General features: G+C 47.0%; 1 protein-coding gene across 2 annotated transcripts in view; it reads right to left on the reverse strand.

The window, feature by feature from the left end:
- Positions 1-10,073: 10,073 nt before the first annotated feature.
- Positions 10,074-14,460, reverse strand: part of ELOVL5 (ELOVL fatty acid elongase 5) — a 68,424-nt gene continuing 64,037 nt past the window's right edge. For both annotated transcript variants that reach the window (XM_059075338.2, XM_067006389.1), the window contains 2 exons: positions 13,200-13,334; positions 10,074-11,940 (listed from right to left, as the gene is read on the reverse strand). In XM_059075338.2, coding sequence (XP_058931321.1) covers positions 11,797-11,940; positions 13,200-13,334 — 279 coding nt within the window. In that variant the 3' untranslated portion in view covers positions 10,074-11,796. The remainder of the gene's footprint in view (positions 11,941-13,199; positions 13,335-14,460) is intronic.

Genomic DNA, 14,460 nt, shown 5'->3' on the forward strand with positions numbered 1-14,460 from the left:
AGGAGGTTAGGTAATTTGACAGGGTCACATTGTGTCTTAGTTCAGGCTGCTATAACAGCACCATAGACTAGGTGGCTTATAAACAAATGTATTTCTCACAGTTCTGGAAGCTGGAAGTCTGAGATTAGATGCCAGCATGGTGAGGTTCTGGTGAGACCCTCCTTAGAGCTGCAGACTGCTGACTTCTTGCACGCTCATATGATGGAGAGAGAGAAGCAAGCTCTCCTGCCACTCTTAGAAGGGTGCTAATCCCATTCATGAGGACTCCACCCTCATGACCTCATCTAATCCTAATCACCTCCTAAAACCCATCTCCTAATACCATCACACTGAGGGGTAGGGTTTTAATATATGAATTTTGGGGGTGCACAAACATTCAGTCCATGACACACGGTGAGATTTAAACTTGGATCTAATTGGCTGGAAAGCCTGTTTTTCTTACTACTGTTCATCGCGTTGTCCAGTCCTTCCTGATTACTCCATTCATTCATCAAAACATTTTTTTTTAAATTTATTATATTTATTTTTGGCTGGGTTGGGTCTTCGTTGCTGCACTCAGGCTTTCTCTAGTTGCAGTGAGCGGGGGTTACTCTTCGTTGCGGTGTGCGGGTCTCTCATTGCGGTGGCCTCTCCTGTTGTGGAGCACGGGCTCTAGGCACACGCGGGCTTCAGTAGTTGTGGCACGTGGGCTTCAGTAGTTGTGGCTCGCAGGCTCTAGAGCGCAGGCTCGGTTGTTGTGGCGCACGGGCTTAGTTGCTCCGCGGCATGTGGGATCTTCCCCGACCAGGGTTCGAACCCATGTCCCCTGCATTGGCAGGCGGATTCTTAACCACTGCGCCACCAGGGAAGTCCCATTCATCAAAACATTTACTGAACATCTGCTGTGTCTGGTTCTGTGCTGGGCACACACTAGGGATTAGACACAAATAAGAGACAGTTCCTGCCCTCAAGTGTCTTAGAATCCAATGGGCTGTTTATAATCTATACTGGCATCTTCCAGGATGGAGTGAGATTATAACACACAGCCTCCACCACCCACCCACCGACACAGTTTTAGTCTTTCTGAAATGGAGATCTGTCTTATTCTTCTCACGAAAGGACCTTGGCAACTGCCAGGCAGGATGTGCCACTGCCAGCCATGAAAAGCAGTGGTTGACCCATTGTGTCCTTGGATGATATTGGTACTACCGTTCACAGTTGGATTTCGCTTATATGTGAATCCTTAATTGTCGCTTAAAAAAATCTTCAAAGATATCACCCTATGGTGCAGGGCTGAAATGACAAGATATCAGTGTAGAAGCCTGCCCGTCACGGGGAGAGCAGCAGGAACCCCAGGTGCTCACAGAACTGTCAGAGCCCAGCATGGGGCTCACTCATGCTTGGTGAAGGGCCTCCCTTCAGGTGGAGAACAGACAGCTCTATCAAGACCTTCCTGGCGGCTTCCTAGAGAAGGTGGGAAACTTCCAGTGATATCTTCTTCAGCTCAAGAAAAGAAGTACCAATTTAAACACATGCATAGACACTCCAATATCCTTCCATATGCCTCAAAACCTTCTCAAATATAACAGTGCCTGAGATTATTCTCAATGTCCGTACCCTGCTTACGTCCTTCAGCACAGTTATCATAATTTGTAATTATTTGGTTTGCTTGTTTTTGTCTTTCTTCCAGAATGAGGTTATCTTTCCATTGCTGTTTCCCCAGCCACTGGCAAAATGCCCAGAGAGCATCAGCAGGAGTTGGGGAAAACAGCAAGTTTCTGCGACACCATAAACTTACCAGTGACCAAAGCAATTTGGGACTGTCTTCAGTGTCTGCGAGAAACTGACTCAAAAGTTTTACTGTAATGCAGATGCAATAAGTGCTATATTAATATCTAAGTAAATATATGCTACTGTCAGTTCTTTAAAAACAGAATAATGGGGGCTTCCCTGGTGGCGCAGTGGTTGGGAGTCCGCCTGCCGATGCAGGAGACGCGGGTTTGCGCCCTGGTCTGGGAGGATCCCACATGCCGCGGAGCAACTAAGCCCGTGAGCCATGGCCGCTGGGCCTGCGCGTCCGGAGCCTGTGCTCCGCAACGGGAGAGGCCGCAACAGTGAGAGGCCCGCATACCGCAAAAAAAAAAAAAAAAAAAAAAAAAAAACAGAATAATGAATGCAAAATGTGATTATTTTTCTGACCAATTTTTTTTTTTTTTTTGGCTGCGTCGCACGGCATGTGGGATCTTAGTCCCCTTGACCAGGGATCATACCTGCACCTCCTGCATTGGAAGGGCGGAGTCTTTTTTTTTTGCGGTGCTCGGGCCTCTCACTGTTGTGGCCTCTCCCGTTGCGGAGCACAGGCTCCGGACGTGCAGGCTCAGCGGCCATGGCTCACGGGCCCAGCCGCTCGGCGGCACGTGGGATCCTCCCGGACCGGGGCACGAACCCGTGTCCCCCGCATGGGCAGGTGGACTCTCAACCACTGCGCCACCAGGGAAGCCTGGAAGGGCGAAGTCTTAACCACTGGACCACCAGGGAAGTCCCCTGACAAAAATATTTATCAAATTTACAGATATGATTTGGCGTTACCTTTTATGACTTGGCAGTTTGTTTTACTCAATGGTATCACACAAGGAAGAGATAGTACATAAGTGTAAAAGTCCTTTAAATATGACAAAGCATTAAATCAGATAGTTTACTATTTGGGGATCTCTGTACAATTCTCCCAGCATCTCTAATCCATTAACTGAAACCCCTCATTAGATAACGTGTACTTTCCAAATAATTAAAAATCACACTGATGTAAGCGTGGAGGTAAATTATCACCCTGGTTGGAAGGGAAGCAGCCAGCATGGGAATAATGGAGCTGTAATCCTGTGCTTTAGGAGCTGGTTTGAGGGGCTGCCTTCTGGGCGGCTCCCTGCAGGGTGAGCTCATCAGCTTGGAACAGGTGGGCCCATTTGAACTCTGGTGTCACACTCACCTGGGCAGGTCTCGGATGCTCTCTGGGTCTCAGCTTCCTCATCTGTAACGTGGAGACGATAGACGCCAATACCTGATGCGGGGAGGAAAGCACCTGTGTCTCGCGCTCAGTGGGCGCTCGGTACAAGGCACACGTCTCCGTCGGTTGGGGCTACTGTGATAGAACACCACAGACCGGGAGGCTTATAAGCAACAAACGTTTATTGCTCGCAGTTCTGGAAGCTGGCAGGTCCAAAATCAAGGTGCAGATTCGGTGACTGGTGAGTCCCGGCTTCCTCACAGACGGTCATCTTTGCCCTATAACCTCACCTGGCAGAAGGGACGGGCTAGCTCTCTGGGGCCTCTTTCCTTTATTAAAGGCGCTAATCTCAATCACAAGGGCTCCACCCTCATGACCTCATCACCTCCCAAAGGCCCCACCTCCAAAGCCCATCACCTTGGGCATTACATATCAACAGATGAACTTAACAGGGACACAAACATGCAGACCACGGCAGCGCTCCACACCTGACTCCCTTCTGGAACACCTGAACCAAGCTGAGTCCCTTCAGCGATTTGTAAGGCTGGTGAGGGCACCGCAGCTGTTCAGCTCAGATCATAAGAGAAGCTGCTGCCAGATGTAAGCTATTATATATAGAATGGATAAACAACATCCTGCTGTATAGCACAGAGAACTATATTCAATAGTCTATTCTAAACCATAACAGAATACTTAAAAAATGTATGTAATTGTATAACTGAGTCACTTTGCTGTACAGCAGAAACTTACACAACACTGTAGATCAACTAGACTCCAATAAAATAGAAAGGAAAAGAGAAGCCTCTAGAACAGCGCTCCTTCTCTGGTGATTTTATTCCATCAGTGTTCCTGTCTTCCTTTTATCTGAACGTGGTACTTCCCCCTTTTCCTGCCTCTGCTTCTTCAGAAACTTCATCACAGATCCCACCACAGGTCCTGGGACACAGGCCGTGTGCACTTGGATCTTGGGCCAGTGTGGACACTTGAGAGGTTCTTGAATCCCTTGAACTCCTTTCATAAAGGGCCTTATTTCAATCACCCCCCACCCATTTTCTGTATTGATACATTTAAAACATACTGTAAAAAACGTAAAGTTCTTTCTCAAACATATTCCCCAAACATTAGGGATGAATCTAAAACAGGCCAAATAAAATTATGCTATATTAAATCCAGACAAGAAGGTCTCAATTTCACACTGACTATTCCTCTTCAGGGCTGTATTTTCCAAGCAGCCCAGGGTCCCACAGAGCCGGAGAGGTTGACTGTGTGCAGGATTCTCTACATTGTACACTGTGTGTTCAGAATCTCGCCTTAGAGATGCATAGGAAGCATGTCAGTGTCCTGGAGAGGCAAGGGGCTCTGTCTGAGTTCTGTTTTGGAATCAAAGAATGTTCCATGGAAGGGCCTAGAACACTCCTACAACCCTCTCATTTATAGATGAGACCCAGAGACTTATGTGTCCTACCCGAATTACATGCAGTTAGTGCTATAAAGGATAATTTTTGGTTTTGAGTGACCACTTAAGATTAGACAATTCTACTTAAAATCACTTGGTGAGACAACTAAATTTAAGACATCCAATTTACTTCTTTTGAAATCTAATTTAAAAATACAGTAAATCAACTACACTTTGATTTAAAAAGTGGGAAAAAAAGGAAGAAACCCAACAAACTAGTGAATATAACGAAAAAAGCAGCAGATTCACAGATACAGAGAACTAGTGGTTCTCAGTAGGAGGGGGCAATATAAGAGTAGGGGGACTAAGAGGTACAAACTATTAGGTATAAAGTAAACTACAACACGGGGAATAGAGCCAGTATTCTGTAAAAACTGTGAATGGAAGGTTACCTTTAAAAATTGTATTAAAAAAATCAAAAAAAGAAATTTGAGTTCCCTTACCAAAAGCTAGTATTAACTGAGCTTCAACCAAGGATAACCTAGTGGAAATAATTTGTGTTGAGCAACAGAATTTAAAATCTGATGAAAAATTGATGAATGTGCAACATTTCCTCATTTCCTTACCTATTTGGTCTTTCATCCTTGATAATAAATGTGTGGCTGTTACTGTAAAGCCCTGTGTCAAACACTCCGAATCTCATCTCCGCCTTTAACCTCAGCCATCTTTCACCCACCCACAGTGCTCTTCACAGTTGAGGAAACCGAGGTTCCGGAAAGTGAGGTGACTTGTTTGCCGTCCCACAGTCAACAGCAAAGCCTGTATTCTAACACGTACTAGGTGCTGGACCACCTCCAGCAGATAGGAGCACTGCTTGTGGCCTAAGACACTGTGCCTGTATCCCATCACACCCAGTTCTAAAATAAGGATGGGACTCAGGACCTAGCTTGGGGCCATCGCTTTCCTCTTCTGGAGTCCGGAGGAAAGCCAGACTTGGATCCCCTCTGCTCCATTGTGTGGGCATGGCCCGACTCTGGGCCTTGGTCTTAAAATACATTTTACCAGGGGTCTGGCTCTGCATGAGCAGCACTGCATGGTGAGCAGGCAGGTGGGGTTGGGTCACCCCAAGTCACATGGCCTTACAAAGGACGGACCACCTCGGCACTTCACGAGGGGACACAGGAGACACGAGGTTGCTGGAGCCTGGTGTTGATGGTTTGCTACAAATAGGTAGCTGTCACCTTGGGAAGATTGTCAAGGGGAAGGCACACAACTTGCTAAAAAGTGCTAGCTTGGTTGAAACATTGTGAAATTCAACCATCAAGGGAAATCCACATCTACACCCATTATTTGAATAAAGAATGCCAGTAGTAATATGTATTGATATAATCACTTAAGATTTTTTTTTTTTTTTTTTTTTTTTTTAATTTGTGGTACGCGGGCCTCTCACTGCTGTGGCCTCTCCCGTTGTGGAGCACAGGCTCCGGACGCGCAGGCTCAGCGGCCATGGCTCACGGGCCCAGCCGCTCCGCGGCATGTGGGATCTCCCCGGACCGGGGCACAAACCCCTGTCCCCTGCATCGGCAGGCGGACTCTCAACCACTGCGCCACCAGGGAAGCCCAGAGTTTTTTGTTTACACGCCAACATGGAATCCTACTCACGATCCATACCCTTGGGTGCCCCAAGTTTGGTTCGGAGGAATTTTCAGAAGGGCTGAGGCCCCTTTGAGTCTGCCCCATCTGATAAATGACTCCCATCAGTTTATAACTAAGATGGGTGCCAATTCTTGTTGCAGTCACCCTTGGAGAAGAGGAGGAGGTCATCTGGGCAGGAGGCATAGCTATAGATGATTCTTTCAAGGCTAATTACTAGGAAGGAAGGAAGGAAGGAAGGCGTAATTCCAGAGAAAGAGCCCTGGGAACTCTGAACAACATTCCATACACTTGATCAACAGGAACACCCAAATTACACCCTCTTTCCACTTTACCTCTTATTTTAAAAATAAGCAGTTTCTCCCACACATCCAATAGTTCAGTGAAATGTGTTGTGTCTCACTGTCTCAGCCTTCTACTCGTTTGCTGTATTTGTTTTCTGAACTTGGAATGCTGTCTCCCCGGCAACCTTCAGCCGCCCCCAATTGAAATCCAAGTCATCTTTTTTTTTTTTTTAAGTGATGGAACTGCACATTTAAAAACTTTTTAATTTATTTTTTTTTAATTTGTTTTATTTTTTGGCTGTGTTGGGTCGTTTCTGTGCACGGGCTTTCTCTAGCTGCGGCGAGCGGGGGCCACTCTTCATCACGGTACGCGGGCCTCTCACTGTCGCGGCCTCTCGTTGCGGAGCACAGGCTCCAGACGCGCAGGCTCAGTAGTTGTGGCTCACGGGCCCAATTGCTCCGCAGCATGTGGGATCTTCCCAGACCAGGACTCGAACCGGTGTCCCCTGCACTGGCAGGCGGATTCTCAACCACTGCACCACCAGGGAAGCTCCCAAGTCATCTTTGAAGGCTCAGATTGCAGGAGCTCTCCTTAATCACCTTGCTAGCAGAATTCTCTGGACTCTTATGATTTGTGTCAGTGTCAATCTCATGCTCTCACCACAAACCACCCTGTGTGGGAGTCATCTGTGTGTATGTTTGATCCCAGTCTAACAAAGGCTCCTTTGGGGACTGAAGTCTTTTCTCATGGATCCCTGTTTGCCCAGTACACCTAACTCAGTCCTCTGCAGCAGGTGCTCCCGCAGTGAACCAGGTGGTCAACACAAAAAACATACACGGACAACAGAGAGGATGGTGAGCATCCTTCAGGAGAGTCTGAATGATCTGAGAAAGGGGACAGCCACTGACCACCATGATTGGCTCTCTGCCACCACATCACCAGTTACTGGGTCCTACTCTGCCTGTTCCTACAACCTCTGCCCCGGAGCCCAAGCTGTCTTCCACAAGCTGGGTGCAAACTATAGCAAAAGTCAGCCTGGGAACTTTCTCGCTTTGGGTGAGTGCCATAAATATGTTGGAAAGGAGAGAAAATGAAGCTTATAAAAATGTCAAGGACGACAAAGATGAGTTTTAAATCTATGTCTGGAATGAGACTTAGTGGCTTGGTGATGCACTGCTATGAAAGCAGAAAGGAAACTAAGGCAACCACGATTTTGCTGCCATCTTCTCCATCGAAGACAATATTCTCCAAATTAATATTGAAGAGGAGAAGCTGCTTAGTATTGAAATCTCCGACTGATGTGGGGATAGTGGGAGACACCTGTTTAAAATCAGTTCACATGAAATACACTGTGTCTGCGGATGGTATCGCAGAACTGCTGTCAGGGATCTGGAGGAATAATGCACCAGACCAGAGACAGGTTCATCAGAACCTGTCCTGTTTTCCCAAGACGAAATAAAGCAGATTCCAGAAATTCTGAAACTCTGACAAAATGGTTTCTTTTCAACTCATGCATTCACTTATTTAGGCTGCGTTGGGTCTTCATTGCTGCGTGCGGGTTTTCTCTAGTTGCAGCAAGTGAGGGCTCCTCATTGCGGTGGCTTCTCTTGTTGCGGAGCACGGGCTCTAGGTGCGCGGGCTTCAGTACTTGTGGCTCGCGGGCTTTAGAGCGCAGGCTCAGTAGTTGTGGCGCACGGGCTTGGATGCTCCGCTGCACGTGGGATCTTCCCGGACCAGGGCTCGAACCCGTGTCCCCTGCATTGGCAGCCGGATTCTTAACCACTGAGCCACCAGGGAAGCCCCTTCTTTTCAACTCTTGATTTAACAGAGTATCCTACCCAAGTAACTTCCTCTCCTTTTTGATAGGATTGTCAGTGCAACTAATCAAGGAAGCAACAGTAAAACAATAGCTGCTCCTTTAAAGAGACCAGCTAGGCGGACTGAGGTAGCAGCTAACACTGAGTTCACACTGTGCTGGATGTGGTCCCAAGAGCTCTGTATACATTAATCTATTTCATCCTCATAATGACCCTGTATTGTAGGTACTAGCATTATTCCAAGTCGACAGATGGGAACTCTGAGGCGAAGTTAAAGCAATTTGCCTAACGATCATACAGATAGGATTCCAACCAGGCAACGTGGCCCCCAAGCTGCGCTTCCCGCATTAGGCTACACTGCCTTTCCTAGAAATGGCAAGGCTGCTCAGCAGGGGAAGTGGGAGTCCTCCCTTTTCCATAGAGGTGTGTGAACTTGCCCTTCCACTTCCGTACAGGAGAGAGCAAAGGGTGGGAACACGTCTGGCCTTGATCAGCCCTCTTACCCACTCACTTCTCTGAGGGGAGGAGGGTGTCTTTTTGGTTGCCAGGATTGGGAGATACTACTGAGCAGGTAAGGTCATCAGGGCAGAACCTGACATTGCAAGGGAGCTTGGAGTCGAAGGTGGGTAAATTCTAGGACTGATATTCAAAATATTTTAATAATCAGTTCATCACCAGACCAACAGACCGGGGGCAGCCACAAACCCCTGGTGTGCCAGTGCCGACCGTGGTACGTCAACAGGGTCAGCAACCAGGGTATTCACAGAGCCCTGTTGTGGTCTTCGTATCACCAACGAGTCTTCTCAGTGACAGATGAGCTATTCTGATTTCCACCAGTCTGTTTTTTTTTTTTTTTTTTTTGGCGGTACGTAGGCCTCTCACTGTTGTGGCCTCTCCCTTTGCAGAGCACAGGCTCCGGACGCACAGGCTCAGCGGCCATGGCTCACGGGCCCAGCCGCTCCGCGGCATGTGGGATCTTCCCGGACCGGGACACGAACCCGTGTCCCCTGCATTGGCAGGCGGACTCTCAACCACTGCGCCACCAGGGAAGCCCACCACCAGTCTGGTTTTTTGTCAAAAAACAAATTTTCAAATTTGTTCTGTACCCAGAAGGGAAGGACAAGGATATAAGTAATCATCACCACCAAACCCCAAAGTCCTCTGCATTTTTCAGACGATATCCCTAATACTAAATTCAGTTTCTGATGATAATTTTAAGGTGATATTGACAAACCAGAACACACTCAAAGCCAGGGTCACGCCTGCACTGGGGACTCTGTGGTACTAAGTGGAGGGAAGGAAGAGGGGCTGTCCGTGTCCTCATTTCCATCGTGGATGTGGACGGACCTGGTAAGTCAGAATGGGGGAGGCTTGGGGGGGGGCGGGTTTGCAGGGCCTGGGATGTGAAATGGTCTTTGGCAAAGAATGTGACACAGGTGGGCCCTCATTACTCTAGAGTAGGGGTCAGGGAACTATGGCCACAGGCCTTCAGTTTTGCAAATAAAGTTCTACTGGAAGACAGCCACGCCTACCCACTTACATATTACCTGTGACTGCTTTGGAGCTCTACACCAAAGGCAGCTGAACAGTGTGGAGAGAGACAGTGTGGACTGCAAAGCCTAAAACATGTACTATCTGGCTCTTTACAGAAAGAATGTGCAGACCTCTGGTCTAGATCTAGGTAAGTAACTCTAATAGCCTGGGGTAGGGAGGGAGGAAGGAAAAAAGAGTGGACTTCGAGCTGGGGCCTTTAGTGGGGAAAGGGTTCGGCCACCACCATGTCTTACGATGTGGGGATCCCTCCTCCTGTGAGCTAAGCCACAATACAACCTTCCAAACTGAATTATTTACATTTATTTGGGTGAGTTCCTAGATGGTGAAGAAAGTGGATTTTTCTCCAGTCATTCAGAATTAGCAGCATATAAACCATGTAAAACTAAGCACAGGTAATCAAAAACATTTTAATGATTAATGTTTAGACATTATTTAACATTGTGGGTATATCCAGATGAGCTAAAGCACACTTTGACAGCACACTATTGAATGTTATACTTTCTGTATTGAAATATGTAAAGACATTCGCAAACTAGTACCTAGAAAGACATACATTTACAAATATACACATTCTAGATTTGATAAGGTAAATGTAAACAGATGCTGTGACTCCTTCCAAACAGAAATCCCACAAGACTAATTAAGAGAACCAAGTGGCTCCCTATAATATGAATGTGCAAAATTAAAGCATGATAAACTGATATTTACATAAATATCAAACCAACAATTCGTTCATACATTGTCAGTGACCTTCTCAGATGTGTCACGAGTGGTTCAGTGAATGTTTTTTTCCTCCAACGGAGAAGGTATTCAGAGGCTAAATTCCAACACTTTAAAATGACACACACAACAGTCCTTATCTGTTTGACCACTGCCTCTAGGGTATGAGACATGATTTTATGATAAGCAGTCTTATTTTTAAACAAGTATTTCTAAACAAATCTTTAGATTTGAAGCAGGATAAAAAAATTACAGGTGCTATTAGATTTACATTAAACAAACCATCTCTATCCAATCCCCCCAGTTCTCTCATGCTGCAGCTATCTGTTTAATTTTACCTTAAATTTTTCTAAGGTCCTTTCCCCACCTTTAATTCATTTTGGTAAGCTAGGCACATTTTCAAAGGAAGTTTGTGTCAAAACAAATAGTACAGAAATCAACCCAAATTTGGACGCTGGCAACCAGTTCCCCACTGCTCATCTCTGGGACTCTGTCAAATGGTAAACATTTAACCATCTCTCTTGAAAAGTATAAATCTTCTCTCACAAGTGGAAAGCAAAATGGGCTTTGTTTCCTGTATAAAAACACTTAGCACTTCTGAAATTTCAAACGGCCTACTCATCCTACACACTTCCTAAAATCCTGAAGACAAAGAATATATATTTTAAGTTTCGAGACTGCTTTAGAACCCCCCTCCCTTTTTACATTATTAATAGTGGCACTCAAAATAAAAAAATAAGATCTGTTAAAAAGTTAAACTGACTGTTCCACTAGATTTGAACCTGCCTGATTTAAAGCCGATATTACAAAACTGAAGATGCCGATTTCACATGTACAAGTCACTTGAAACTATGTGTCACACGATAGTTTCATAAATCATGGTCTTTGATTTTTCTGAACAGAGCTATTAGAAATGAATAAAAACTTGAAACATACCCTAATTTAAACTAATACACTTTGGGCCCTGTTTTTTTTAACTTTTAAGGCATGTGTGTTTCTCTACTGTAACACCATTATACAAATTTACAATCACATGCATGATCTACAGTTAAAAAAAAAGTGTAGATTACAGTGTTATTATTAAATTGTGAACCACAATTCAGCACCTATCATGTTATAACTAATAAGGCAACAGCAGTGTCGTGTACTACAACAACACGCCCTCCACAGTCTAGCGCAGGGGTCGGTGAGAGCCCAGAAATGTTAAAAATCTTATGCCTACTTGGGTAATCTGTCTACATTTTCTAGGGGTTTGGAACTGATGGAAGAGGTCCTACGTGAGTCACACTATTGTAGGCCGACTAGTTACAGCAGCTGTTAACGAGCATTGGGCACAATTCATTTGTGCTTACACTCAGACGACGTGGTTCAGAGGCTGTCAACCTCGGGCCTCAGTCCTTACGCTGCTTCCTCGGCTTCAAACTGTTTTCCAGGGAAGAAAAGCTGCCGGTGTGGCCGTTCACGGCCGCCACGGAGCCGTTCTGGTGGTCCTTCTGGTGTTCTCTCCTCCGGGAGGCCCCCTTCTTGTTGTAGGTCTGCAAGGCATAAGGGCAGATGGGAACCACGGCGGGGGCCCAGCTGCATCCCTACCCTAACGTTAGAGCCTTTGGGGACCAGTGTTATCACATCAAGAAGCAACGTCTGTGGTCAAGCGCCCAGGAAAATGTTTTTTTGCCACTGGTTTCAATCACTCTTCCATTTTTTGAGGCTCAGCCTGGGTAAGTTCAGTGAGTCACAGGCTCACTGTATCAATGGTGTCTGAGTTAGACAGCAAACACAATTCACACTTCACTCAGCTCCGCCCCTCCATGCTTCCACTGCGGTACCTTCTGTCACTTACATCTTCTGCCTTCAAAACTGCCTCATGACTTCAGCAACTATTTCGGCCCTTTACAAAGTGCTCTGCCACGAGGGCAGTCAAAACAGTTGTGGCTTCAGCTTCGTCAGGCCCGATCCTTTAACCTCCCTCATACCTGGTGACTGCCCCAAAGCGTAGCATGAACCACCAGCCCAGCAAGATGTGAACGCAACTCAAAGCCGCCACCCCAGGTGTGTCTGGGGAAAGGGGTCTGTCTGCATGGGGTGCAGGGAGGGGCGAACATGCTGCTCTGCCCCCTCCCCCCCGGGGGGGCGAGGGATGCTCAATGTGACCCGGCTTTACTCTCTCTGTCCTTGCTCCTGACCGCCCCCTATATGCCTGCCCAGAACCAGGCCCTGCTCATGGAGCACCAACACAGGAGCCCCAGGGGTGACGGGACACAGGGCAGTCAACAGTGGCCACAAAAGGTCAGGCTCCCCTGTAGGTAATCTGCCTTAAACAGACCCTTCCATGAGCAAAAACCTACATCACATCATGCACCTGGGAACGACCCGCACCCCCAAGCCTGAGCAGCGGGGAGAGAAAGTATAAGAAAACCAGGACGAAAGGCTGATTTCTGTCTATAGCTGGGGCCTGTGATGGAAATTTCTTCAGACATTTAATTAAGCCCCAAAGTTTAGGGCGCTGGGGCTGAGGGACATGGGACTGAGACTCACCTATGGCAGGTCTGCAGGGGCCGCCAGGGAAGCAGTACGGGGCCTGCTGGACAGCTCTGCTTTCCCACAGGGACCCCGAGCCTCCCTCATCGAAGACCTGGAACTCCAGAGGCCTGGAGAGACTTCAGTACCTCCTCCTACATTGGCAGTGACCCCCACCCCAGCCCCACCAAGGCAGGGGCTCCCCATTAAAGGAACAAATGAGGGCCTTGGCTGCAAGGACCCCAAATCTCAACCGCCACAGAAGAGTGAGATTTACCTGAATGTAGAAGTTTGTGAAGAGGGCAATCAGAGAAATCATGTATCCAATCTGGAAATACAACCAACCAAGAGGGAAGGCGCACGGCCAGATGACCCCGCAGCTGGTCTGGATGATGGTGAGCACAAACTGTAGCTGTGGTGGTGGGGGGGGGGGGTTGGGGGGAAGAGAGGAGACACCGCTGAGCACGCGGCCACGGCCCAGGGTCAAGGCGTCTGCCAGATGGGCGCGCTACCCCGCACCCCCAAGTTTGGGAAGGAACACTTCTTAACCTTTCTGCCGGTACAGAGGTCATTTCAAAAACACAGTGCATATGCTCAATGTACCCAAACTCGTTACACATCTGAATGGGTCCTATGTATACACTCCTCCCCTTCCAACTACTGGAACCATCTTCTCTAAAGCTTGGGGAATAGCCAGCAACACTGCGTTGTATATTTGCAAGTTGTTGAGGGTAGATTTCACAACAGATACACATATCAAATCATTACGTGGTACACCTTAAACTTACACAATACTGTATGTGAATGATATCTCAATGAAGCTGGAGGGAAAAATGGGAAAAATGTGTTGAAAAAACCTAATACACACACACTTCAGGAATACAGCATAGGAGATGCAAGAGTTCGTTTTTTGTTTTCTTTGTAAAGGAAGGATGGGTGTGGGGCATATGTTTAGAGGGACCAGGGACCTCACTGCAGGATGTGCAGTCCCACGCGACACTTTCCATCCGTATCCATGGACTTTCTGGTTTGGTGAAGGCTGAGGCTGGCAGACAGACTTATACTCTGATTGGCATATAATGCTAATTCCCTAGATTATTTCTGACAAGTCAATCTTGAGAAGCAGGGGAAGGGCCTGGGGAAATGGGGAGAAGGGGCTAAGATAAGGCATGGCTGCTGCTTACTTTAAGGAGTAACAGCGGAGGGCAGGGCTCTGCCCACTGGATTTCGGGCCCACCTTTCAGTGCTTCTATGTAGGGAACTGTTTTTTTTGTTTTTGTTCGTTTCCTTTTTTAAGGTTAAGTATTCTAGACTGAGAAGAAACTGTAAGTGGTGCATAGAATAAATCTAGGCGAACTGGGTGCAATCTTCTACCTCAAAGGGCAGAGCCTAACGGGAGACCAACTCTCCAGGCTGCTCTAAATTCTGCTTCTGCAGAGCCACGCTGCGTGGAGCAAATCGATCTCTGCGTCACTTCTCAAGTGTAATAAGGAGGCTGAAGAACAATTATCCTTCCTCACAGGTGGGTAAGGAGAAAA

Source organism: Kogia breviceps, chromosome 10 (assembly GCF_026419965.1).
Source record: "Kogia breviceps isolate mKogBre1 chromosome 10, mKogBre1 haplotype 1, whole genome shotgun sequence".
In the NCBI taxonomy this organism is placed as follows: Eukaryota; Metazoa; Chordata; class Mammalia; order Artiodactyla; family Physeteridae; genus Kogia; species Kogia breviceps.